Source organism: Eptatretus burgeri, unplaced genomic scaffold, assembly GCF_056783735.1.
Source record: "Eptatretus burgeri isolate ZD-2024b unplaced genomic scaffold, Ebu_testis_v1 Ebu_testis_scaffold_3166, whole genome shotgun sequence".
NCBI classification, from domain to species: Eukaryota; Metazoa; Chordata; class Myxini; order Myxiniformes; family Myxinidae; genus Eptatretus; species Eptatretus burgeri.
In genome coordinates this window covers 160,001-183,904 of record NW_028225114.1, presented here as the reverse complement: position 1 = coordinate 183,904, position 23,904 = coordinate 160,001, and the positions used below count along the sequence as shown (strand labels likewise).

The window sequence follows — 23,904 nt, the reverse complement described above, 5'->3', positions numbered from 1 at the left end:
GTTGGAGTTAGTTCGTCGAAGAAGGTCGAAAACCCGGTTCGATTCCCACAACTTTGAAAATTTGACCTTTGTGAACTTTAAAGGTCAAAGGTCAAGGATTATGACCTTTGGTGCAAAACTTCCTCTGGAACATTCCAGGAACAATATAACGTCATATAGGCTATATGGCATTTCGCACTCCTCGGATTATCCATAGTTTGATGAAATCAGCGTGAGAACAAACTTGAAGGGGGCGCCACGGGAAAGGTGTTCGAGATAGAGCAAAATGGTTTCAAGACTTTAGGTGGGGAATGACCTCAAGATTATGCATAAAAAATATTGTCATCCTCGCTCTCAAAGTTTTGGCGGTCGTATGATTTTTTTTGTCAAAATTCGAAATTTTCTAAGTTCGTGACCTTGTGACTAAAATGAAAAATCGAGCTCCGTGGGGCTATGCAGGTGCCATTGGGCTAACCAAATACCGAAACCCTGCCAGATTCGACAAACCCCTCAGAGAAGATGCAAATTTAAATCGGCTACCGACTAACCGACTACCGAAATCGACTAACCAGGCTACCCAGGCTTTGACAATATGGCTGAATGTACTGCCCACAGTCGCTCGTGGCCCGATTTTTGATTTTCGAAAAAATACATTTTTTGGTATGAACCCACCAACCAAGTTTCATCGAAATCGCCATTGTATTAACTGAGCACTGGACCGAACAGAGGGACAGACAGACAGACAACAAACATATCGACGGAAATACTGATAATAAGGGTAGAACAAATTTCAAAATTTGTGTACACATTTGAATGGGCAGCCATTTTGGCCCGTGTCATCCCTCTGCAGAGAGTGTTGCTATACTCCATTTTTTTATAAAAATGTTTTTTTCGACGAGATCGACTACCCAACATACAGACAGACAGACTTACCGGATTTTTCATACTTACCGGATCAAGCGTTGCACTTGTCGAATTATGACGTCATAACAAAGGCACAGTTGACATGGGGAGTACTTGACAATGAGTCACGTTCCATTTTTTTTGCATGGAGCGTTTTTTTTTTTTGTATCCCTTGTCGAGGCTCACATGAGAGGTAACACACAACGCACAGCAAGGGGGCATGAGACAGGAGGGGAGGGAGTGGGAAGGACAAAACAGTGGGGAACAGAGACATTAGGAGATCTGTGGAAGGGAGAGGGATGGGACGGGGAACACGGGGAATACAAGAATGACATTACAGGGACTTTCAGGAAGGAAAGCAGGGAATTTGAAGGAGGAGGGCTTGGGTGGATTATCGGGGGTAGAAAAGATCGAGGATTTGGATGGGGAATGATAAGAGGTGGTGGTGAACAGCTGTTTTGAAGGCCTCGAGGGAAGAATGGGAATGAATAGAGTGAAGGAGTTTATTCCAAAGGTGGGGAAAAAGAGGAATGAAAGAGTGAAGGTGAGCAGTGATTCGTGATTTTGGTAGTTTTACCAGAAGGGGGTTGTTGGCGGACCTTGAGCGCCCTGTGGAAATGTGGGGACAAATCGCAAAGAGAGAGCAGGGGGGGGGCAAGGCTGGAGAGGAGACGGTAGAAGACAGAAAGACCACCGACCAACCTGTGGTGATTGAGTGAGAGGCCCAAAGACTCAACATCATTGCGGGAGATGCCAATGATCCGAAATGCTTTGGTTTCTACAGCGTGAAGCCGAGAAAGGTGGGAGGCAGGAGCACCAGCCCAGAGGGGAGAGCAGTGCTCCATCAGGCTGCGGACAAAAGCTTTGTAAGTGGTCCGGAGCTCAGGTGGGCCGAGGAAGGACCTTGCACGATGGAGGAGTCCCAGTCGGCGACTGGCTTTGGAGGCGAGGTTTCGGAGAAATAAAGGTGCAAAGTTTTTGGTTTTCCCAAGATGGCGCCTGTACCACATGACCTATGACATCATAATTATCATTATAAATTCCTGCAAGTCAAAATTTTTCATGTCACTCAGACCAATAATTGCAGAGAAAATTTTTTTTTTTCATACTGACAAGATCAAGCATTGCACTTGTCGAATTATGACGTCATAATGAAGGCAAGAATGACATAATCATTAGCAAATCTTATTCCGCACGGGGAGTACTTGACAATGAGCCATGTTTCAATTTTTCTCATGGGAGCAGTTTTGGAGAAATAGAGGTGCAAAGTTTTTCGTTTTTTTCTCCAAGATGGGGCCTTTACCACATGACCTGTGACGTCATAATTACGACTAAAATAATTCCACAGGAGGAGGCACACCTGTTTGGAAAATTTTGTGTCAATCAGACTTCGTACGTACGGCACATGTGGGCGACCGATCATGTAACCCCGCTTTTTGCTTCGCGAGTGCAGGGAAGCAAGATATCGACCAATCAGAGATTGCAGACCCTCGCCGGGACTTGCTTTGTGTGGTGTTTGTGTGCAGGTGGTGTTACGTAATAAAGAATGGGCAACTCGAACTGCCAACAACAACTTGTAATATCAACACCAAGTACATTTACTCAACATGGCAACGTCTGTGCGTTAGCTCTCATATGAGCCTCAACAGTGTATACAAAAAACAACAAAAAACCCCAACAACAACAACAACAAAAACAACAGGTGGCTCTCTCTCTCTCTCTCGCAACCTTTGTGCGTTAGTTTAGAGACACACACTCTGGGTTTGCGGAACTCAATCGCGCAGGTCCCCCGAGTTCGGGTTCCGCAAGCAAACCTGCCGCACTTTACCGGATGGCTCTTCGTTCCCCCCTTTGCTCTCAACGTGCTTACGTTTCCAGGCACGGCGTGGCTGTTGTGACGCCAGGTGCTTGTCCTCTGCACATCGAGATATGGCAAAGACAAAACAAATGGAAACACAAGGGACATTGGTCTCACTCCCACAACCCAATGGTGCACGGCACAAGGTTGATGAATTCTCGGAAACGTTGACGGATAATTTTGCAGTGTCAGCTGTGACAGAGTGAGAACAAAAGGTGATTGGGAATGACAAAAGGTTAATTCAATGATATATCATTTCAATACATCGGGAATTGTTTTTACCATCATTTTTGTTTTCTTTCAATCCTTGTTTGGTTTTTGAATTTTTTTTTGTTTCTTCAATTCTTCCTCATCCTCTTTTTCTTCTTGCAACTTTCCTTCATCTTCTTCATCTTCATCCTCTTCTTCCTGCAAATAAATGTGTAAACACCACAAAGGATGCAGCTGGTGTGAAAATGAGAAATTACACACTCGAGCCACCAGACTCGGTGACGTCATGATTAGAACGTCCACTTTAAACCGCGGCCGAGTCATGCCAAATACTTTAAAATGGTACGTGCTGCTTCCTTGCTTGGCATTCAGCATTTAAACAGAGAGAGCATGGACAATCCCCAGGGGCTGGCATCCATGGGGAGGAGGACATGCCCTGCTGAGTGTGGTGAGAAATGGCACCATTGTGACGTCGCTGGTACCCAGAGTGCTCAGGAAGTGACGGCACTTCCCCCAAGCTCAGTGGCTGTGCTTAGTGTTTGTCTGTCAGTGTGTTCATGCGGTAGTGAGTGGCAGCTCCATTACGAGCATCGGACCTTATATCATGGAGTATGGTCGGACTACTTAATACTTATAGAGGGCTGATCCGGGCCAAAAATGGCCGCCGATTCAAATGTGTACACAATGATATGCTCACAAACTCCTGAAGAGTGAAGTCATCAGCACTTAAAAGCAACAACTTTGGTTCTCGAGCATTTTCTGAACTACCAAGACTTAAAAAGATGCCAAACTACATCGTTAAAGTACAACATCGGAACATCGCCAAAACGCCAATTTGTACTTCTTCTTCTTCGTCTTCTCGCCAGACTTAGCTATGATTCCAGGCCTCGCTAGACTTAGCTATGATTCTGGGCCTTGCTAGATTTAGCTATGATTCCGGGCCTCGCTCAACTTCGCTATGATTCCAGGCCTCGCTAGACTTAGCTATGATTCCGGGCCTTGCTAGATTTAGCTATGATTCCAGGCCTCACTAGACTTAGCTATGATTCCGGGCCTTGCTAGATTTAGCTATGATTCCGGGCCTCGCTGGACAGCTATGATTCCGGGCCTTGCTGGACTTAGCTGTGATTCCGGGCCTTGCTGGACAGCTATGATTCTGGGCCTCGCTAGATTTAGCTATGATTCTGGGCCTTGCTAGATTTAGCTATGATTCCGGGGCTCGCTAGACTTAGCTATGATTCCAGGCTTCGCTAGACTTCGCTATGATTCCCGGCCTTGCTAGACTTAGCTATGATTCCGGGCCTTGCTGGACAGCTATGATTCTGGGCCTCGCAAGAATTAGCTATGATTCCGGGCCTTGCTAGACTTAGCTATGATTCTGGACCTCGCTCGACTTAGCTATGATTCTGGGCCTTATTAGATTTAGCTATGATTCCAGGCCGAGCTAAACTTAGCAATGAAGAGCGGCTGAAGGAGTCAGAGCTTTATGGATTAGAAAAGAGGTTGTTCCGAGGAGATATGATGAAGATGTTTAAGATTAATGAAGGGTATAGATGAAATAAGTACAGAAGAATTATTCAACTGAGTAGACAGTGATAGGACCAGGGGTCATTATGGCCTGAGAGTAAAGAAGAGGAGAGTGAAGACGGTAGAGGGGACTTTTACTCACAGAGTAGTTAATGCATGGAACGGCCTCTCTGGAAAGGTTGTGGCAGCAGAAAAAGTAGATAAGTTTAAATTAGAATTAGATCGGTACGTGGAAGTTATGGAGATTGAGGGGTGTGGATATGTTGACAAGACTTTTAGGTAGTTTGAGCATTGATGGGTGATTGTGTGCGTGTGGACAAAGTACTGTTGGTGGGGGTCTCATCAAGAGGTGTTGTATGGTTGATGTTGTGTGTTTTTTTTTAACCAAGCCCATGCTCCTTTCCTTGAGGAGGGGAAAAAAAAATACAAAAACTACAGAAATGTAAGATAAATAAATTAATAAATACAAAAAAATCACAAAAATACTATTAAAAAAAATAATAATAAATTTTTCATTTTCTTCATTTGATCTTGTGTTTATAAATGAGTGTGGAGTTGATGTCGTGCAGGTGTAATGGGCTGAACGGCCTCTACCTGTGTCTGACTTCCTTGTTTCGTATTCCTCCTCATCCTCAACTTCAGTTTCTCAGACATCGAAGGAATCCTCGTCACTCTTGTCTGCATCAAGGAGGGAACCGATTCAAAATTCTTTCTCTCTCATTGCACTCCAGATTAAGACAAGATCCGTTAAAGACAAGTCTGTTGAAACTTAAAACGGTGCTCGGTGGAGCACGTAGTCTCGCCTCGCACGCTCATTCTGAACAACTAAACACTCTGAACATCGTTAACGGAACACACGACTGCGATGGCCCATATACTCGTATTAACCATGCACCCGATGATGTCACATACATTGCCATTATCCACAGCCCTATTGATAATTGATAAATTAATGGGATATTTAACAACCACTTTTAAGCACATTAAGGCTATATTGCGTCAATGAAGAATATGAAACGATTTTCAAACGATATTCCCTCTCGACTGGTCCATCACATGCACATGCAGTTTCAAATCGATCTGTTCAGCGGTTCTGGAGAAGATTTTTTTTTCCACTTCATTATTTTCAATCCAATTTGGCCGCCAGAACACGTGACCGATGACATCATCAATTTAATTCTTCACTCACATCGAGTCGGACATCAGATATGTGAAGTGTCAGATTTTTCGAACAAGGATTTCGATTCAACCAACTCCGGCTGGAATACCATTTCGGCGATGACATCATCATTGAGTGAAAGTCCCCTACCTTACTACCATCTTAACTCTCCTCTTCTTTACTCTCAAGCTATGACCCCTGGTCCTATCACTGTCTACTCTGTTGAATAATTAATCTTCACTTATTTTATCTATACCGTTCATTATCTTAAACATCTCTATCATATCTCCTCGTAACCGCCTCCTTTCTCGTGTATAAAGCCCTGTCTCCTTCAGCCGCTCCTCATAGTTAAGTCGAGCTCGGCCCAGAATCGATCTCGTAGTCCTGCCCTGAACCCTCTTTGGCATCGATGTCCTTCCGGAACTGTGGTGACCAAAACTGTGCACAATATTCTCGATGTGGCCCTCACTAAATTCCTGTACAATGTTAACACCACCTCTTTTGATTTATAATTGATCCCCCTCCGAATACAACATAAAACCCTGTTTGCTTTACCTTTGGCTACCTGTCGCTGTGCTTCCTGCTTACCTCCCGTATCTATTACCACACCCAGATCCTTCTCCTGTGTGACACGCTCCAAAATTACCCCTTGCATCCTGTAGTCTATTTTCATTGTTCTTTCCCATCCCCAACACCTCTCACTTGCTCAGGTTAAATTACATCTGCCAATCTTTTACCCAAGCTATACAAGCATCAATACTCTCTTGTATCTGATCACCATCCCCTCTGCTATCCACCTTACCTCCAAGCTTTGTGTCATCTTCAAATTTGAAAAACTTACTCTTCACCCCACTCTCCAAATCATTGATGTAAATCATGAATAACAAGAAAAAGATGTCGTGCAGAGCACGATCCTTGCAAAATCCACTCCCCGACGCCCCCTCCAAAGGTTGCCATGGATACATCAAATTGTGCATTTTATTAGGATTGAAATTGACAATCTTAATCAAAGCCCAGGTCAATCGGGTGAAAATTGACGATTTTTCAGATTTAAATTGATTTTAGAAGTTTGACCTTGAGTTGACCTTTGACCTTTTGATCTCAAAAATAGTTGCTTTTCCAATTAAGTGATGGACTATGTTGCTGTTAATGCAATTGCTGTTTAATTCTTTCAAGTCAATCGGAAGAAAATTGATAATTTTTCAGATAAAAATTGATTGAAGAAGTTTGTCCTTTAGTTGACCTTTTCACCTCAAAAAAAAACAATAGGCTTCTTCCTCATGACAAACTCAACCATGTGGTGAAGTTTCGTGAAGATCGGTTTAAAATTGTGACCTGTCGGCGATAAATACACAGACAAACAGAATAACAAGCTGGTAGGTGGCCGTGGGTCGCCGAGCATCCGATGACCTTTTCCTCTGATCTGAGTTAATCTAGTACTAAGTACTTTCGAAATTGCAATTGAATCGGTTAACCCGTGTATGAGCAAGGGGGGCTTTGAATGGTCATTTTGCCTGAACAATGCACTCATTGACCTTTGACCCCTGATCTAGCCGAGATAGGTCAATATGTCCTGAAGCAAAGTTGTAGTACTCATTGAGTACTCTGTACCTATGGACTTTCATTCGTATCGGTTAACCCGTGTCGGAGCAAGGGGGATTTGAATGGTCATTTCGTCCAAAAAATGCACTTATTGACCTTTGACCCCTGACCTACTCGAGATAGGTCATTATGCAAATGAGCAAAGTTGTAGTACTCATTACGGTCTATAAGCATGTAAAGATTCATTCGATTCGGTTCAACCGTCTTGGAGCTAGTGTACTTTGAATTTTCAACGGGAATGCTCAAAGGCCCTCGGACACTCAAGTTGAGGGGGTTACCATTTGGAAACTATAAGATATTGAAAAAAATGGATGTCATATAGCGGATAGAGAATAACCTAAAGATTATGCATACCAAATCTCATCGAGTTCCATCTACTGATAACTACTCGGTATCAATTTGAATGAAAAGTACCGAAAATGCAGTTTGATATCGGAAATCCCCAAAGTTCGAGGGGGTGCTGTGGGTGAACACAGATATAAATCGAAATTCCGGCTCGATCATTTGTGCACAATGCATTCCAGATGATTAGTGTGAATTTTCATGACCATCTGACTATAACCCTAGGAGGAGTAGCATTTGGCGCGAAGGCACCTCCAGCTCTCGCATATTATCGATTTTTGCCCTTTGACCCCTGACCTAAGCAATATCGGTCAATATGTCCTGAGGCAAAGTTGTAGTACTCATTGCGTGCTATGAACCTGCAAAGTTTCATTCGGATCGATGCACTCACCTGGTCGCTCGGGGGCCTTCAATTTTCGCCAATTTTCAGGCATACCCCATTTGTAGGGGGCACTGCGGGTAAACTATTCCATATATCACAAAAACCGGAATATATTTGGTAGAGCATTACCTGTAGATGATGCATGCCAAATTTCATCAGCCTCAGTGGGATAATGGCTTTCGGAATGGATTTCGCGTGAACGGGACCGATTTTGAAGGTTTTTCGGCTGTTGCTGGGGAACCAAAGCGTCCCGAGCAACCATCACAATTTCCAAAGCACGAGGTCATAAGATGTACCTACCACCCGAGTTTGGTCAAAATCTGCCCACGTTTACTACCAATTATGCTGATGATAAACGAACAAACATCCAAACAAACAGACAGAATTACTGACAATAAGGGTCACCTATTTCGGAGACCCAACAAAATCGACTGTGACCAATATACTTGAAAAATCTTCGATTTTGCAAGTAACAATGGTCCGAGTACCGATCCCTGAGGAACCCCACTACTCACATCCTCCCACTCACAGCCACTCTTTGCTTCCTATCACTAAGCCAGTTTGCAATCCAATTGGCTACCTGACCAGCCACTCCACAAGCCCTCACCTTGGCGAACAACCTCCGATGTGGTACCTCATCAAATGCCTTCTTAAAGTCCAGATATACTATATCCACTGCCTTTCCCTCATCCACCCAATCAGACACTGCCTCATAGAACTCTAAAAGATTTGTTAAACAGGAATTACCTTTGGTGAACCCATGCTGACGACCTTTAAATAGTTTGTATTTATTTAAATGGTTCCTCATGTGCTCCCTGCCATTTCGATGTATTCAGTAGGGAAATGTTAGCTTCAAGTGATCACCATCGTCACATTTAATTCCACTGGCAATTTCAACAAGTCTTTACTTCGTTGGTTTTTTTTTTGTTGAATCGCAGCCATTGCTTAAAAACCAGAATCACAAGGTACGAAGCATCCGATTCCAACCTCACCTCCATCATCATCACCATCTTCGGAATCTGGTTCGAGGTACCCCAGCCTGTCGAAACCGTTGAGATAAATGAGATGTGGAAACATTTCAAAGATGCTTTGTCGTATGCCAGGAAAACTTTCCACCTTACAGTCCATCACATCAAGGCTCAGCAGATATTGGAGTTTTTTCTGAAGATGAAACATTTCATGGGAAGAAAAATATACACACACGTCATCTATCTATAATTCCAGCAATGTGTGTGTGTCTGTGTGTGTGTGTGTGTGTGTGTGTGTGTGTGTGTGTGTGTGTGTCTGTGTGTGTGTGTGTGTCTGTGTGTGTGTGTGTGTCTGTGTGTGTGTGTGTGTGTGTGTGTGTGTGTGTGTGTGTGTGTGTGTGTGTGTGTGTGTGTGTGTGTGTGTGTGTCTGTGACCACTGTTTCTCGACAACCACTGGTCCGATCTAATTGAAACTTGCCAGGTATATTGCTGGGGACCTGAGGATGTGCCTTTTCAAGGTTTGATATTAATCGGACAAGTGCTTCCCAAGTTATGGCCATTTATTTACCAAACCAATGACAGGACACATTGCTGCGTGGGCGTGGCCGATGGGGAAGAGATCATCAGCTGCGTTCCCCATTACAGGTTACAACGTACGGACTTCCGGATAGTGATGACTTACTGTATTCTAATAATTTCTCCATTTCTTATGCGCATTTATAGATAGACACAATGCCCCAATCCAGTCGTCGTTTACGAGAGCGAAGGAACGGCCTGTGTGGTTGTTTGAAAGTTGTTTTTTTTGCATGTTCGGCCATGCATGCACGGGCACGCGAGAGCGAAGGAATGGCCTGTGTGGTTGTTGTTTCTTGCACGCGGTTTGAAAGTTAGTTGTTTGTTTGTTTTTTAGCGTACGGCCACGCACGTACGGGCACGTACTAGTGTTTTTATAATTACAAATCATTGGCTGGCAGATTAGTCTGGATTCTAGAGGTTTTCACGTACGGCTCTTGGCTGTCTTTCCTGAGTTTGAATTCTGACCCGGCTATAAACTACCATCCTGGTGTTTCACAGGCAGGGTGATTCATCAGTGTGTGTGTGTGTGTGTGTGTGTGTGTGTGTGTGTGTGTGTGTGTGTGTGTGTGTGTGTGTGTGTGTGTGTGTGTGTGTGTGTGTGTGTTGTCCCTCAGATGAGACGTTAAACTGGACGTCTCATCTGAGACCACCGACCTGCCTGCGGTGAGAGAGTGAGAGGCCCAAAGATTCAGACTCATCGCGGGAGATGTCAATGATCCGAAATGCCTTGGTTTCCACAGCGTGAAGCTGAGAAAGGTGGGAGGCAGGAGCACCAGCACAAAGGGGAGAGCAATACTCCATCAGGCTGCGGACGAAAGCTTTATAAGTGGTCAGGAGCTCAGGTGGGCCGAGGAAGGACTTTGCACGATGGAGGATTCCCAGTCCGGTTGGAGGCGAGGTTGGAAATGTGGATTTCCCAAGAAAGATCATGGCAGATCGTGAGACCGAGTCACTTGAATGAAAGGACTTCTTCAAGAGGATTGTTGAGAAAGTCGATTGGGGGGGGCGGGGGTTCCAGACGGTCCTTTCGGAGAGATATGGTGAGAGTGTGAGATTTGTCAGGATTGAAAGACATGTTCCACGTGTTGGACCAGTTTGTGATTTTATCCAGATCTGTAGAGAATGAAGAAGCTGCTGCTTGCCGGTCTGAGGGATGACAGATGGTACGACAGAGGGTAAAGCAATCAGCAAAGAGATAAAGAGGATTTTCCAGAGAGTCAGAGAGATTGTTTATGAAAACCAAAAAAGAGCAGGGCTTCAGAAAACTGCCTTGAGGAACTCCAGCCTGGACACGAATAGGGGATGAGGGGTCTTTGGGGCCACACGTTGGCTGCGACAGGAGAGGAAGTCTGCAAGTCATGAGTGGAGATGGCCGTGGATACCATAGGAAGAGAGTTTGGTGAGCAGGGCAGGGTGCCACACCGTGTCAAAAGCACGTGATATGTCTTGGAATGTGGCAGAAAAGGACACAGAGTCCAGGAACAGCTGGGTGTGGCTGGGTAAGGTGGGAACAGAAAGCGATTGGTTTCGGACACAAGATTTTGAAGCAAACATGGAGTTCCGGCATTCAGCGTTTTCGCGTGCAGTCAGCTGTGCGGCCATTTGAGGTGAGGGAGGTGGTGGCGGGGGGAACATACACCAGAAACAGACTTATCTGGGTGCCACCAGTCAGCTTGCATGAGCTAATAGATCTGAAAGGGTCTTGGGATGCCCTCATTCAGCTTGCGTGACCTGATAAGATAGGAAAGGGTCTTGGGATGCCCTAAGTCAGCTTGCATGAGCTCATACATCTGAAAGGGTCTTGGGATGCCCTCGACCAGCTTGTGTGAGCTAATAGATCTGAAAGGGTCTTGGGATGCCCTCGACCAGCTTGCACGAGCTAATAGATCTGAAAGGGTCTTGGGATGCCCTCAACCAGCTTGCGTGACATGATAAGATCAGAAAGGGTGTTGGGATGCCCTAAATCAGCTTGCATGAGCTCATAGATCTGAAAGGGTCTTCGGATGTCCTCAAACAGCTTGCATGAGCTGATAGATCTGAAAGGGTCTTGGGATGCCCTCAGTCAGCTTGCATGAGCTAATAGTTCTGAAAGGGTCTTGGGATGTCCTCGACCAGTTTGCATGAGCTCATAGATCTGAAAGGGTCTTGGGATGCCCTCATTCAGCTTGCGTGACCTGATTAGATCGGAAAGGGTCTTGGGATGCCCAAAGTCAGCTTGCATGAGCTAATCGATCTGAAAGGGTCTTGGGATGTCCTCGACCAGCTTGCATGAGCTGATAGATCTGAAAGGGTCTTGGGATGCCCTCGACCAGCTTGTAAGAGCTAATGGATCGGTAAGGTCAAGCAGGGGTGAAGGAAGATCATTATATTGAAAACAAATGGTGTTTAAAAACCGAAGAAACACAATCACTCAGAACGAAACATTTTCACGAATTCTCGACGCGGTGACGTCACTTCCTGTCTTGTCGCGAGGGCGCCATCGAGGGTCGGCTGCATCTCCTTTACGATCCCTCTGAACGACACAGACGAGGTCCGTGACAGTGTGAGGTCGGTTAGTAAATCTGAAATCGAAATACTCTTTATAAAGCGGGAGGCTTGTCGGGAGAGTGACAAAGGTGTCTCTTTAGCCATTCCTTCATCCAAACCGTCTTCTGTTAACATTGTTCTTCCTAAATCACGTGATGCTCCTGCTGGCCGGCCCACGTGACCACGTTTACAAGGAGGGATGCACGGAGGGATGGGCTCGTGGATCAGGTCATATTCCCTTTCACAGAGCTTCAAGGGCTCAGGTAAAACAGAGCAATTAAATTAATAATTATATTTATAATAATAATAATTTTTTTCAATATTGTCTCAATTGTTGTTTTTTTTTTGCCCAAAACGTTTTTGGTCCTCACTGATGAACCTCTGAAAGTTTGACGAAGATCCATTTGGTTATCTCTGAGAAAAATGGCGACACACAGACACGCGGACACAGACACACAGACAGGCAGACACAGACATGCGGCTCTCATAGTATAGACGAGCAAATATTGTTGTGGTGCGGGGTTCGGTGGCGAGGACGAGCGCTAGACGGAGCAGTTGGGCCGTCTCCCACCGAACACCGGAATTGAAACGTCGTCACCCTGGATAACTCCAGAGTCGACGGGTCGCTTAAAGGACCGTGGTCGCCAATATTTTGACGGCGTGAGGTCGGGTCCACTTGTCGATTCCAATTTACCTCAGTACCCACGCCATCTAACTACGGGGGAAGCCACACCCTCGGCCGGCTTTATCCGAACCGAGTCGCTGTTACCGACACGGATCCGGCGTAACCGAGCGGAAATTGTTACCAAATGACAACTTACGGCACAATCGGCCTCCCTAATTCTCAAGCCCGAACCATATGCGAGGCCAATGAAAGAAAACACGGACAATGAACTGGAACATTTAACAGGGGTTTATTTATAATAGGGAGGGAGACACAGAGCAGACTTAATCACAAATATGCAGAAAAATGTACAATGACCAATCAACACTGATACAATTTCTACTTATAGGACGGCGCCACCACAGACACACACGCTCCAAAAGAAAATGGACCCGGATTGTCTTTATTTCGACCCTCGCAGCCAAGGGGATAGAGAGGCTGGAGGTCAGAGCTTGGTCGGGACCTGGCCGCCTCATGCGGTTTGGCCCGCGACTGCAGGTGTGAAACTCGGGGTCGTCGGCGAGCTCAGGCACGGTATAGCGGGGTCCAGGCGGGGGCCAGGGTCGCTCTTCACAGAGGGCCGGCCGAGATTCCTGGCTCGAACTCCGGGTTATTGCTCGACAAAATGAGAGATGGAAGTTGACGGCTGTGGAATAGTCAGAGCACCAGCTTGAGATTCGGCACTGACGACCACCAAGACGCACACCAAGAACAATGGCGACCCCTTTGTTCTCTGACAATTCCAACGCAACGCCAGCGAACACGAAGGGGCCCGGCGATTCTTATCCCTCCCCCGGGCGGGGTGGAGTGATCGGACCTCTGAGGTAATCTTTGCCCTGATTGGACAGGGTTTCCTGGGGTGATATGCCGGCCATCCGTGATTGGACAGGGGGGAAGCCCCTCCTTTCCTGGGCGGAGTCGGTGTTCTGAGGTGAGGAAACCTCCACCCACGTCCGTGGTCGAACGCACGTGGGCAATGGCGTCGATGGTGCGAAGAAGTGAAGGATTGATTTGTTGGCGTTGGGTATTGCAAAAATCTAACGAGACAGAAACTTCGCAGCACACACATGTAATTCTCTTTGGACAAAGGGAGGAATCTAACTGTACACATACTTATTGAAATAACTAAGTTTAGTTATTTCTCCACATCCGAGAGGATATTTAGTCGCTCCACATCCTCGAGGAGGTGTTTAACGTGATCAAACCAGGAAGGGGTCACTGGAAGGTCACGCCACATCCTCGAGGAGGTGTTTAACGTGATCAAACCAGGAAGGGGTCACTGGAAGGTCGTGCCACATCCGAGAGGAGGTGTTTAATGTGATCGAAACAGGAAGGGGTCACTAGAAGGTCGTGCCACATCCGAGAGGAGGTGTTTAATGTGATCGAACCAAGAAGGGGTCACTAGAAGGTCGTGCCACATCCGAGAGGAGGTGTTTAATATGATCGAAACAGGAAGGGGTCACTAGAAGGTCGTGCCACATCCGAGAGGAGGTGTTTAATGTGATCGAACCAGGAAGCGGTGACTGGAAGGTCACGCCACATCCTCGATGAAGTGTTTAATGTGATCGAACCAGGAAGCGGTGACTGGAAGGTCACGCCACATCCTCGATGAAGTGTTTAATGTGATCGAACCAGGAAGCGGTGACTGGAAGGTCGCGTCGCATCCTCGAGGAGGTGTTTAATGTGATCGAACCAAGAAGGGGTCACTAGAAGGTCGTGCCACATCCGAGAGGAGGTGTTTAATGTGATCGAACCAGGAAGGTGTTACTGGAAGGTAAAGCCACATACCAGAGGAGGTGTTTGATGTGATCGAACCAGGAAAGGGGTCACTGGAAGGTCATGCCACATCCTAGAGGAGGAGTTTAATGTGATCAAACCAGGAAGGGGTTACTGAAAGGTCACGCCACATCCTCGAGGAGATGTTTGATGTGATCGAACCAGGAAGGGGTCACTGGAAGGTCGTGCCACATCCTAGAGGAGGTGTTTAATGTGATCGAACCAGGAAGGGGTGACTGGAAGGTCACACCACATCCCAGAGGAGGTGTTTGATGTGATCGAACCAGGAAGGGGTTACTGGAAGGTCGTGCCACATCCAAGAGGAGGTGTTTAATATGATCGAACCAGGAAGCGGTTACTGGAAGGTCGTGCCACATCCGAGAGGAGGTGTTTGATGTGATCGAACCAGGAAAGGGGTCACTGGAAGGTCATGCCACATCCTAGAGGAGGAGTTTAATGTGATCAAACCAGGAAGGGGTTACTGAAAGGTCACGCCACATCCTCGAGGAGATGTTTGATGTGATCGAACCAGGAAGGGGTCACTGGAAGGTCGTGCCACATCCTAGAGGAGGTGTTTAATGTGATCGAACCAGGAAGGGGTGACTGGAAGGTCACGCCACATCCGAGAGGAGGTGTTTAATGTGATCGAACCAGGAAGGTGTTACTGGAAGGTAAAGCCACATCCCAGAGGAGGTGTTTGATGTGATCGAACCAGGAAAGGGGTCACTGGAAGGTCGTGCCACATCCAAGAGGAGGTGTTTAATATGATTGAACCAGGAAAGGGGTCACTGGAAGGTCGTGCCACATCCAAGAGGAGGTGTTTAATGTGTTTCTTTACTGTTACTCAAAATATAAATTAAATAATGTTAAATTCCCTTGATAATTAAATCGACAGAAAACAATTTATGTTTTTTAAAGTTTCATTTTTAATTTTCAACTCATTTCATTCATTTCTGTAAAGAATAAGAACGTCCTTTTCCCACGTGGTTCGTTGCTCCGTGGTCCTGATGGTGAGTCCGTATTTTAACCGTCAATCATCTCTTGTCCTGTCGGGTTTGTTCCCGACAATCTTTTGTGGAATTCAATCACTCCGTGCGCACCCCTCTCTCTTTTCCCTTCACACACTGACCCTGCTGTTTCCTCCCATCCCCCATGTCCCTCTCGTCCCGTCCATCAGGCCGGTCACCTGAGGTTACGTCCGGACCCTGTGTGGCTGATTCACATCCTTTACCATTTTTCTTTCTGACAGATTTCCTTCCATTTTCACTGACTACGCTCTCTGCTGTGGGTCTGTGTGGAGCCGTGGTGTGGCAGCGCCCGAGACGCTGTGTGACCGAACTCTCGCCGTGCTGTGAGCACACAATGAAGCGGAAGATGGATGAGGAGGAAAACGTAACCATAACAACGCAACAGCAACCTCCTGGGATTACTCCAGGTGGAGACTCGTTTCCTCGGCTTCAGAATAGAGCTCTTGCTCCTGCTCCTGTTTGTGAACCCATGCCTGAGAACATCCACCCAAGTGCTGGTATCCAAAGGTACTCCAGCCCAACAACCTACCAGGTTCCACCTATTGGCCAAGGAACTCTGGGGCAATCTGCGAGCGGACACGACACTCATCTCCATGGGTCCCGGCTGTCATCACCGCATCCACGATCATTAACTCACCCCAACAGCGCTCACTCACAAGCGCAAGCACAAGGAGGGTGGCAGCAAGTCCAGTTTTTGGACATTAATGACGCATTATCTTACTTGCTTCAGGTGAAGGAACGATTTGGGAACCAGTCACGTGTTTACCGTGACTTTCTGGAAATAATTAAGGAACACAAAGCACAGATTATTGACACCCGAGATGTCATCGACCGTGTTTCAAACTTGTTCAAGGGACATCCCGACTTGATCAGGGTTTTCATGCCTCCCGATCCCAAGATCGAGGTCCAGACGAATCATCTGATCAGTGTTACCATACCGAGGCAAGCAGCGGAACCCATGGAGCACGCGGCACTGAAAATGCAGAATTGTTATGATGACATGCGTCGCAAGCAGCTTTTGCCCACACAACCCTCTGCCATGCCAAGCAAGTCCCTCCCCAGGTCTCCACATCCATCTGGACAGCCACCATCTCTGCCTGGCTTCCCTACTCAGCATCCTGTCCCGGCAGACACCGGTCACACGTCTCACACCACCCAGCATCCCGGACAACTGCAGTTGCTCAACGTGCAGACTGCCATGTTTAACAAGGCTGTTAACTTTGTAAAAAAGATAAAAAAGCGCTTCCAGAACCAGCCTGAGATGTTGAAGACTTTTATGGGAATTTTGTGGACCTCCGAGCAATGTAGAATGAAGGCGTCGCAGGAAGAAAATCCACGGAAGCCGCCTCAACCGCAGTTCTTTGCAGAGATTGCACAACTGTTGAAGAACCAGGAAGATCTTCTCGCAGAGTTGGACACGTTAGTCCCAGATCCAAATGGATCACACTTGATGGGGAAGACCTGTGAGAAGCTTGATTCGGTGCACAATGACCATGGTGACACTGTGAATCAACCACTGAGAGGCAGCAGCACCAATAGTTGCAGGCACAGCAACAGCAAGAGGTTGATCCAGAAAGGTCCGATTCCATGCACGTCTGGTCCGGGATCCACAGCTCCGATGAAGAAAAAGCTGAAGCCAGGTGGATTTAAGGATTCTTCGGGAGCAGATACCAGGAAGCATGGAAATCTGGGAGATCTTGCCTTCCTTGAAAAGGTACGCAAAGCACTGAAGAGCCGTGAATCATACGAAAACTTCCTGCACTGCCTCGCGCTGTTCAACCAGGAGACTGTCTCTCGAGGAGAACTTCTTCACTTGGTCTGTCCCTTCTTGAGCGACTTCCCTGAACTCTTCAGCTGGTTCAAGGCTTCCGTTGGTGACACGGATGTCTCACCCCGAGAAGCACTGCCGAAAGACCTCTCCTCAGACGGCATAACCATGGAGATCGACTTTGCTTCCTGCAAGCGATTGGGACCAAGCTACCGTACCCTGCCCAAAAGTTTCCAGCAACCAAAGTGCAGCGGACGCACAGCACTTTGTCATGAGGTCTTGAATGACACATTTGTTTCTTGGACTGAGAATTTGAAATTCGTGAGCTCAAACAAGACTCAGTATGAGGAGCAGATGTACCGCTGTGAAGATGAACGTTTTGAGTTGGACTATGTGCTGGAAACGAACCTAGCAACGATCCGCGTGCTGGAAGGCATTGAGAAAAAGATGTCCCACATGTCTGAAGAGGACAAAAGTCATTTCCATCTCGACTCCTGCTTGGGGGGCTCCTCAGAGGTGGTCCATCTCAAAGCTGTTCAGCGGTTATATGGGGATAAAGCCAGTGACGTAATTGATGGACTCAAGAGAAATCCTGTGGTGGTCGTGCCTATTGTCCTGAAAAGGTTGAAGAGCAAGGACAAGGAATGGCGCAAGGCACAATGTGCATTCAACCAGGTCTGGCACGAGCAGAATGAGAAATATCATCTAAAGTCACTTGATCATCAGGACATCGACTTCAAAAAGACTGACACCGAGGCTTTGTGTTCCAAAAGCCTTCTCAATGAGATAGAAACAATATTCAATGAGCACCAGGAACAGGTTGCAGATGGCAATCCTCCACCACCTGTTGAAGCTCACCATGGAATTGCTTGGCACTGAGGATGAGCATCCGTGGACCTTGAGTACCAGCGTTGGATGAACGATGTCGAAAGGTATGCCGGCTCCGGCCTTACGTCTCCAGAACTGCGGGAACATCCCTCGCACAAGCCAGTATTTTTACTCCAGAATCTGCAGGGTTCGTGAAAATGGCAACAGGCAACCAGATCAACAACAGAAAATGGCAACAGGCAACCACATCAACAACAGAAAATGGCAACCACATCAGCATGAAAAATGTATTTTTCTTCTCTTTCTACTTGTCTTGCAAGTTTTGTGTTTGGCATGTTTGAAATCAATGGTGGATTAATTCATTTTTGGGTGAGAAATCCTTTTACAAACGCAAGTTTGTTCCGATGTTCAGAAATGTTCGTTCTCGAGTCTCGATGACAGAGTCATTGTGGATATTTTGAAAGTCTTGTGTTGAGGACATGACACTTAATATCAGATTCGCCGTTTGTTCATTTCATGTTTGACAATGTCTCGATGGGTTCGATTGTTATCTTTGTCATGATTTTGTGGACCACATTTTTAATCTCTCTCTCTCTCTCTCTCTCTCTCTCTCTCTCTCTCTCTCTCTCTCTCTCTCTCTCTCTCTCTCTCTCTCTCTCTCTCTCTCTCTCTCTCTCTCTCTCTCTCTCTCTCTCTCTCTCTCGAAAAAATTACAAAATAAATGTTAAAATTACAAAATAAAAACAAGTGGTGCCAGGCACAACAAATCCCGCCCATTTAAGGTATAAAGTTATTTTGGGGATCAAATTTAAATTTGATACATCCTTAACCTGAATGTTGATTATAAGGAATAGAATAAGGAATATTTTAGTCTTAGTTTGAAGTCAATTAAACCATTTTTGACGAAGTTGTGAGCGAAAAACGATTTTGACCTTTTTGTGACCTGACCTTGACCTTTGACCTAATTGGACCCAAAAGTTAATGGGATCGTCCAAGGTTCATTTCCCACCTGTGGATACAATTTGACAGTGTTTGATCCAGCCGTTTTCCCGTAAAGTTGTATTTTCGTAACCATGTTTTAGTTTTAATGGAAAATTTGTAATTTTGACCGAAGACCATCACCCCCAAAATTCGGACCCTACCGATCTTCACAAATATGCATTTTTCACTATAGGAATGGGGAGGATTATAAGTGACAAATAGAATAAGGTTCACTATAAGCTTAGTTTGAAGTAAATCAGATCATTTTGACGAAGTTATGAGCGAAAAACGATTTTGATCTTTTCGTGACCTTGACCTTGACCTTTGATCCAATTGGACCCAAAAGTTAATGGGTTCGTCCAAGGTTCATTGCCCACCTGTGGATTAAATTTGATAGTGTTTGCTGAAGCCGTTTTGCCGTAAAGTTTCTAACAGACAGACAAACAAACAGACAAACAAACCGGACGATTACAATATCCCGCTCCCTCCCTCCGGGGGGCAGGATAACAATGAAAACACAAATTAGATAAAACTAGACGACCCGTGAACCCGTTGTGACAGCAGTGATGAAAAAAAAATCATTTCAACAACAAGAAAAGATAGCTCCAGCAAACTATACCACTGAGGTTGTTTGCATTGATCAAATACTCCTGAAGAGCACTTGATTGAATCGGGAATTGATTGTTTAATAATTTTTTTGTTGCCCGATTTGAACGAAGCTTGATACTGCACACCGCAGGTGAATGGTGAGTAAGGTGGGCCTACAATTTTTGCGCCATCATGTACCGTTTTGGCTGTATTTCGGGAATATACACACTTACATACATAAATACAAGATGAGAGTTTTAGTTATATATGGACGGATATTAAAAGAAAACAATAATTAAAGTAATGGAGAGTTTTGTTTTTGAAGAATAAATATTATTCCCTTCATTTAAATCCATGTTATTGCCTTTGTTTAAATCCAAGTAATTCCTTTCATTCACATCCTCTGTGGCTCTGAAGAAGAGGTCGTGTGCAGCACAAGGCTGGGGGGTGACATCATTGGATGATGGTGTGGTTCTTGACGACCTCTCCACCTCTCTGACTTCTTATTCCTTCCTGAACTGTTCGGGGCTTTTTACACAAGACACATTTCACCCCATGTTGGAGTTCCTGCAGTGCGGTTTCCAGGAAGCTGTCCAAGTCTCGGCCTCCCCTCGTACCTCGGCACAAGAAACCGCCACCACGCAAACTATCGCTTTCAGCACGAGAACGAGCGACCCCTTACGATCGGGCACCGTGGGAGCAGAGGGATTAACAAGGAGGAAGTGCGCGGAGTAGACGAGTCTGAACTACTGAGTCGTGGGGGTAATTGCAGTCTCATCCGGGGGTGCGTAATAAAATCCCGCACTATCTGTTTCAGACTCGTAATTTTGCCCGCTCTTCCCAATCTCACTGTGTTTTTCCTTCAGGTGTCTGATTCGATTTTAGTGTAAAGGTGATGAGTCAGAGTAATAAGGTATCCGAGGGCGGGTACTCTCGCATAGGGGACAAGGGGAGGGTATGAGTGTTGTAAATTATTGAATATGCTTTGCTCTGTCCCTCTTTGAATTCTCCCACCATTTTCCCAAATGAATTCCCCAACCACCGTTCGTCCCGTCATTTCCCACTCAATTGCTCATTCAAATAAAGTACGTGGAAGTTTATTATCATGTCTTGACTTATCCTGCTCGAGTTTGGTTTGAGATTGTGCTTCTGAGAGTGCTAGCTGAAGTACCAATCGGCTCGTTTGTTAATAATCGTGCGACACGTAGCATCGGTTCGCTCGGCCAAAGAGTCGCTGCCACAAAGTCGCAAGCACGGTTCCCCATCTGCTTCGTTCATCTCACAGGAATGGTAAACCGACTCTGAGTGCTACAACCCGGCCATTGACGGCGTCTGTGGTCTTTTTATAGAATCGTCTGGTTCGGAGTTATCCGAGCCATGACCGTCACGGTGATCGTTCGGAGTTATCCGACCCATGACCGTCACGGTGATGAGGTGTGGAACTTGGTATACACCCCTCCCCCCGAATTACAAAACAATATGTGCAGAATATTCCATTATCTCAGTGATTAGTGGAGACTGTATTTGAATTATATTTTTGGAAATCCTGCTTCCTACTCTTCCCTCTTCGTTTGATGACATCGTAATGCGTACCGTGCTGTGCTCATGGATGCATCCAGGGAACAAACCAAGCATGATGTGTTGTCTTTATTAAATTAAAGTGGGTGGAACATCTGCACACACAAAAAAACAAAAGTACACTCCACTTGATGTGGAGGCTTACGATGTCTGCCAGACGTTCGCATGGCGACAGGTGCTGGTAAGTGGTTGTGGTCCTGCTGGAGGTGGAGGTTGCAGGTAGTTCACGGGACTTTGTGTGTGCGAGGATCTCCGGCCTGGTCAAGATGGGCAATCCATCAGCTCGAATAATCTGAAGCCAATCTCTCTGACAGGTAGTCTTTGATCTTTTGGATCAAGGAGGAGATTGGGACCTTACTCTGTGCAGAGCGTTGGTGCTGCCAAAGGATTCTCCTTGGCGATTGGACACAATCCTGGACGGGTCGCCACTCCGACACAGCATACGAGAATGCAAGTTGGCAATATCAAACAACAATGGCAGGATTCAAGAAATCCTCTGTGTTCACATTGACAAATATAACCTGGGAGTGTGTTCTGTTATCAAGCAGCTTGATATTGCTTACCAAGCCAGCCGTTCTGTATCAACCGCTTTGCAAGCTTGTTGTTTGTGTCCTTTATCACATCCTTAAACACAGTAAGCTTCCTGTTTGGAATGATTTTCAATTCCCTTTCACTGCTCGACAGGTAGAGAGTAAAAATATCATGTCACTCCTCTCTACGCATGCGCGATCGGGACAAATTCAAAACATCACATTCAAATGACATCAAGTTGTTCCTCGATCATAAACTGACGTTTGTGGATGGACAGACGGACAAAATGAGCCAATTGATTAACCCTGGTTTGGCTTCGTGTGCGCGGGGCATCAAATCCGTTTGGGGAAGTTGTCACAAGAGGATCGAGTTAAACTGAAAACGACCCCCTGGACATCATTGGCTCAGGTACCATGACGTTGTTTCCATGGAGATTGGACCCTGAGGGTAATTGATACTCGTGCGTGCCCGTACTTGCGTGCCTGTATGTTCAAAAACAACCTTTCAAACCGCGTGCCAGAAACAACAACCACATAGGCCATTCCTTCGCTCTCGCGTGCCCGTACGTGCAAAAAAAGAAAGAAAAAAAAGAACAATTGTGACGTCCATCGTGACGTCATAGCACCGTGCCCTGTCATTGGTTTGGTAAATAAATGGCCATAACTTGGGATGACATAACATAACTTGGTAAATAAATAACAACCGTTGAAATAACACCAGGTGGGTTGAATCAGCCTGTCATCCTTCAGAGGTCGGAAAAATGAGTTCAAGCTTCCCGGTAACAGGGGGCACTGCATCAGCGGCACAATCGCGCTTCCAGAAAGATGATGCAACCAGCAGGCACAGGCTGCGTACGAAACAACAACACAAACGATATGTCACGGCAACAACTACCATTCGCAATTCAAACGGAGATAACCGTTGATGAAATGGGATGCAGCCCTCCAGCCGATGAAACAGGATGGGACACTGACACTGTACTCGAACCTGGAACTCTGTAGGTCTTGTTACAAGATGGTATCAGGTATCCGATTTAATTATTTATTTTTTTATAGCAGTTTGAATTTGGTAATTTGTGGACATTCAAATCCTGACATTTCACGTGCTCGAAAGTCCTGATTGATATCACCAAGAGGTGCAAGGGAGAATCGGAAATCACAGATCGATTGGTTCGTGGTGACTGCGACATGGTCCACGTGATCGGAAGTGACGTGATCCTGCGTGAGGAATTCCCTGGAGGACGACCACGTGACAATGGGTGAGGGAAAGCTCATGACGTCACACAGCCACTCAACGAGCCACCACAGTGACACCTTGCATATCGACTCCAGGTCTGTGAGGTCGTTCCGGGTCCATCAGTCTGTGTCTCGATCCTCACGAGTGAAATGGAAGCGAAACGTTAAGTTTTTGAAATTGATCCGACTTTCCATCCAATACGGGATTTGACCAAACGACGAGAACCGGTCTGCGGGTTCGTCGGAACAAAACGGGTCGAACCCGTAAAATCCGGGTCACTCTTGCCTTGTTCGCCATTGTCAACACAACACCCTCCCTCAAGGTCCACCAACAACCCCCTTCTGAGAAAACGACCAAAACCACGAATCGCTGCTCACCTTCACTCCTTCATTCCTCTTTTTTCCCAACTTTTGGAACAAACTCCCACATCCTCTTCAATCCCACTCCTCCCTCCAAGCCTTTCAAAACAGCTGTTCACCACCATCTCACGTCATCCCCCATCCAAAACCTCGATCTTTTCTACCCCCGTTAATCCACCCCAAACCCACCTTCAAATTCCCTGCCTTCCTTCCTGAAAGTCCCTGGAGTGCCATCGTGTTTGATGGTCTAACACCCTAACAGCCTCTGACACCAAGAGCCGTGGGTTCGAATCCCACCTGAATCAATTGGAATTATTTTTCATTTTATAGTTTATTATTTAATTATGAAATGTAAATTTTGCGATAATAAAGAAATTAATTAAATTAACTTGAATTACTGATGGAGAAAAAGAAGAAGAATAAGAAGAGTTTGCGACCTGTTTCCTCGAAGGGAACTCGGTGGAGCGCACACCTCCGTCACGTGACTCCGTCACGTGACACCTGATCCACGAGAACACGTCGGATCCAATGAAC

The 23,904-nt window shown here is 46.1% G+C and overlaps 2 protein-coding genes across 5 annotated transcripts; one reads left to right on the top strand and one right to left on the bottom strand.

Annotated features, from left to right (window-relative positions):
- Nucleotides 1-5,066: 5,066 nt before the first annotated feature.
- On the bottom strand, nucleotides 5,067-10,476 carry LOC147006549 (acidic leucine-rich nuclear phosphoprotein 32 family member B-like). The gene is made up of 3 exons (XM_085868580.1): nucleotides 10,162-10,476; nucleotides 8,955-9,123; nucleotides 5,067-5,155 (listed from the first exon to the last, which is right to left on the bottom strand). Exons 1-3 carry the CDS (start codon nucleotides 10,435-10,437, stop codon nucleotides 5,124-5,126), a joined length of 477 nt encoding a protein of 158 aa, XP_085724706.1. The 5' UTR covers nucleotides 10,438-10,476; the 3' UTR covers nucleotides 5,067-5,123.
- A 973-nt stretch (nucleotides 10,477-11,449) lies between these two features.
- Nucleotides 11,450-20,766, top strand: LOC147006548 (paired amphipathic helix protein Sin3a-like). 4 transcript variants are annotated; one of them, XR_015054774.1, is made up of 3 exons: nucleotides 11,450-12,296; nucleotides 15,723-18,201; nucleotides 18,284-20,766. XR_015054774.1 is itself a non-coding variant. In XM_085868602.1 (2 exons), exons 1-2 carry the CDS (start codon nucleotides 12,233-12,235, stop codon nucleotides 18,146-18,148), a joined length of 2,490 nt encoding a protein of 829 aa, XP_085724728.1. In that variant the 5' UTR covers nucleotides 11,451-12,232; the 3' UTR covers nucleotides 18,149-20,766. The 4 variants fall into 4 exon arrangements, 2 of the variants coding, with proteins under 2 accessions (XP_085724728.1, XP_085724729.1); XR_015054775.1 differs by having other exon boundaries at nucleotides 11,451-12,296; nucleotides 15,723-18,384; nucleotides 20,084-20,766; XM_085868602.1 differs by having other exon boundaries at nucleotides 11,451-12,296; nucleotides 15,723-20,766.
- Nucleotides 20,767-23,904: the final 3,138 nt, after the last annotated feature.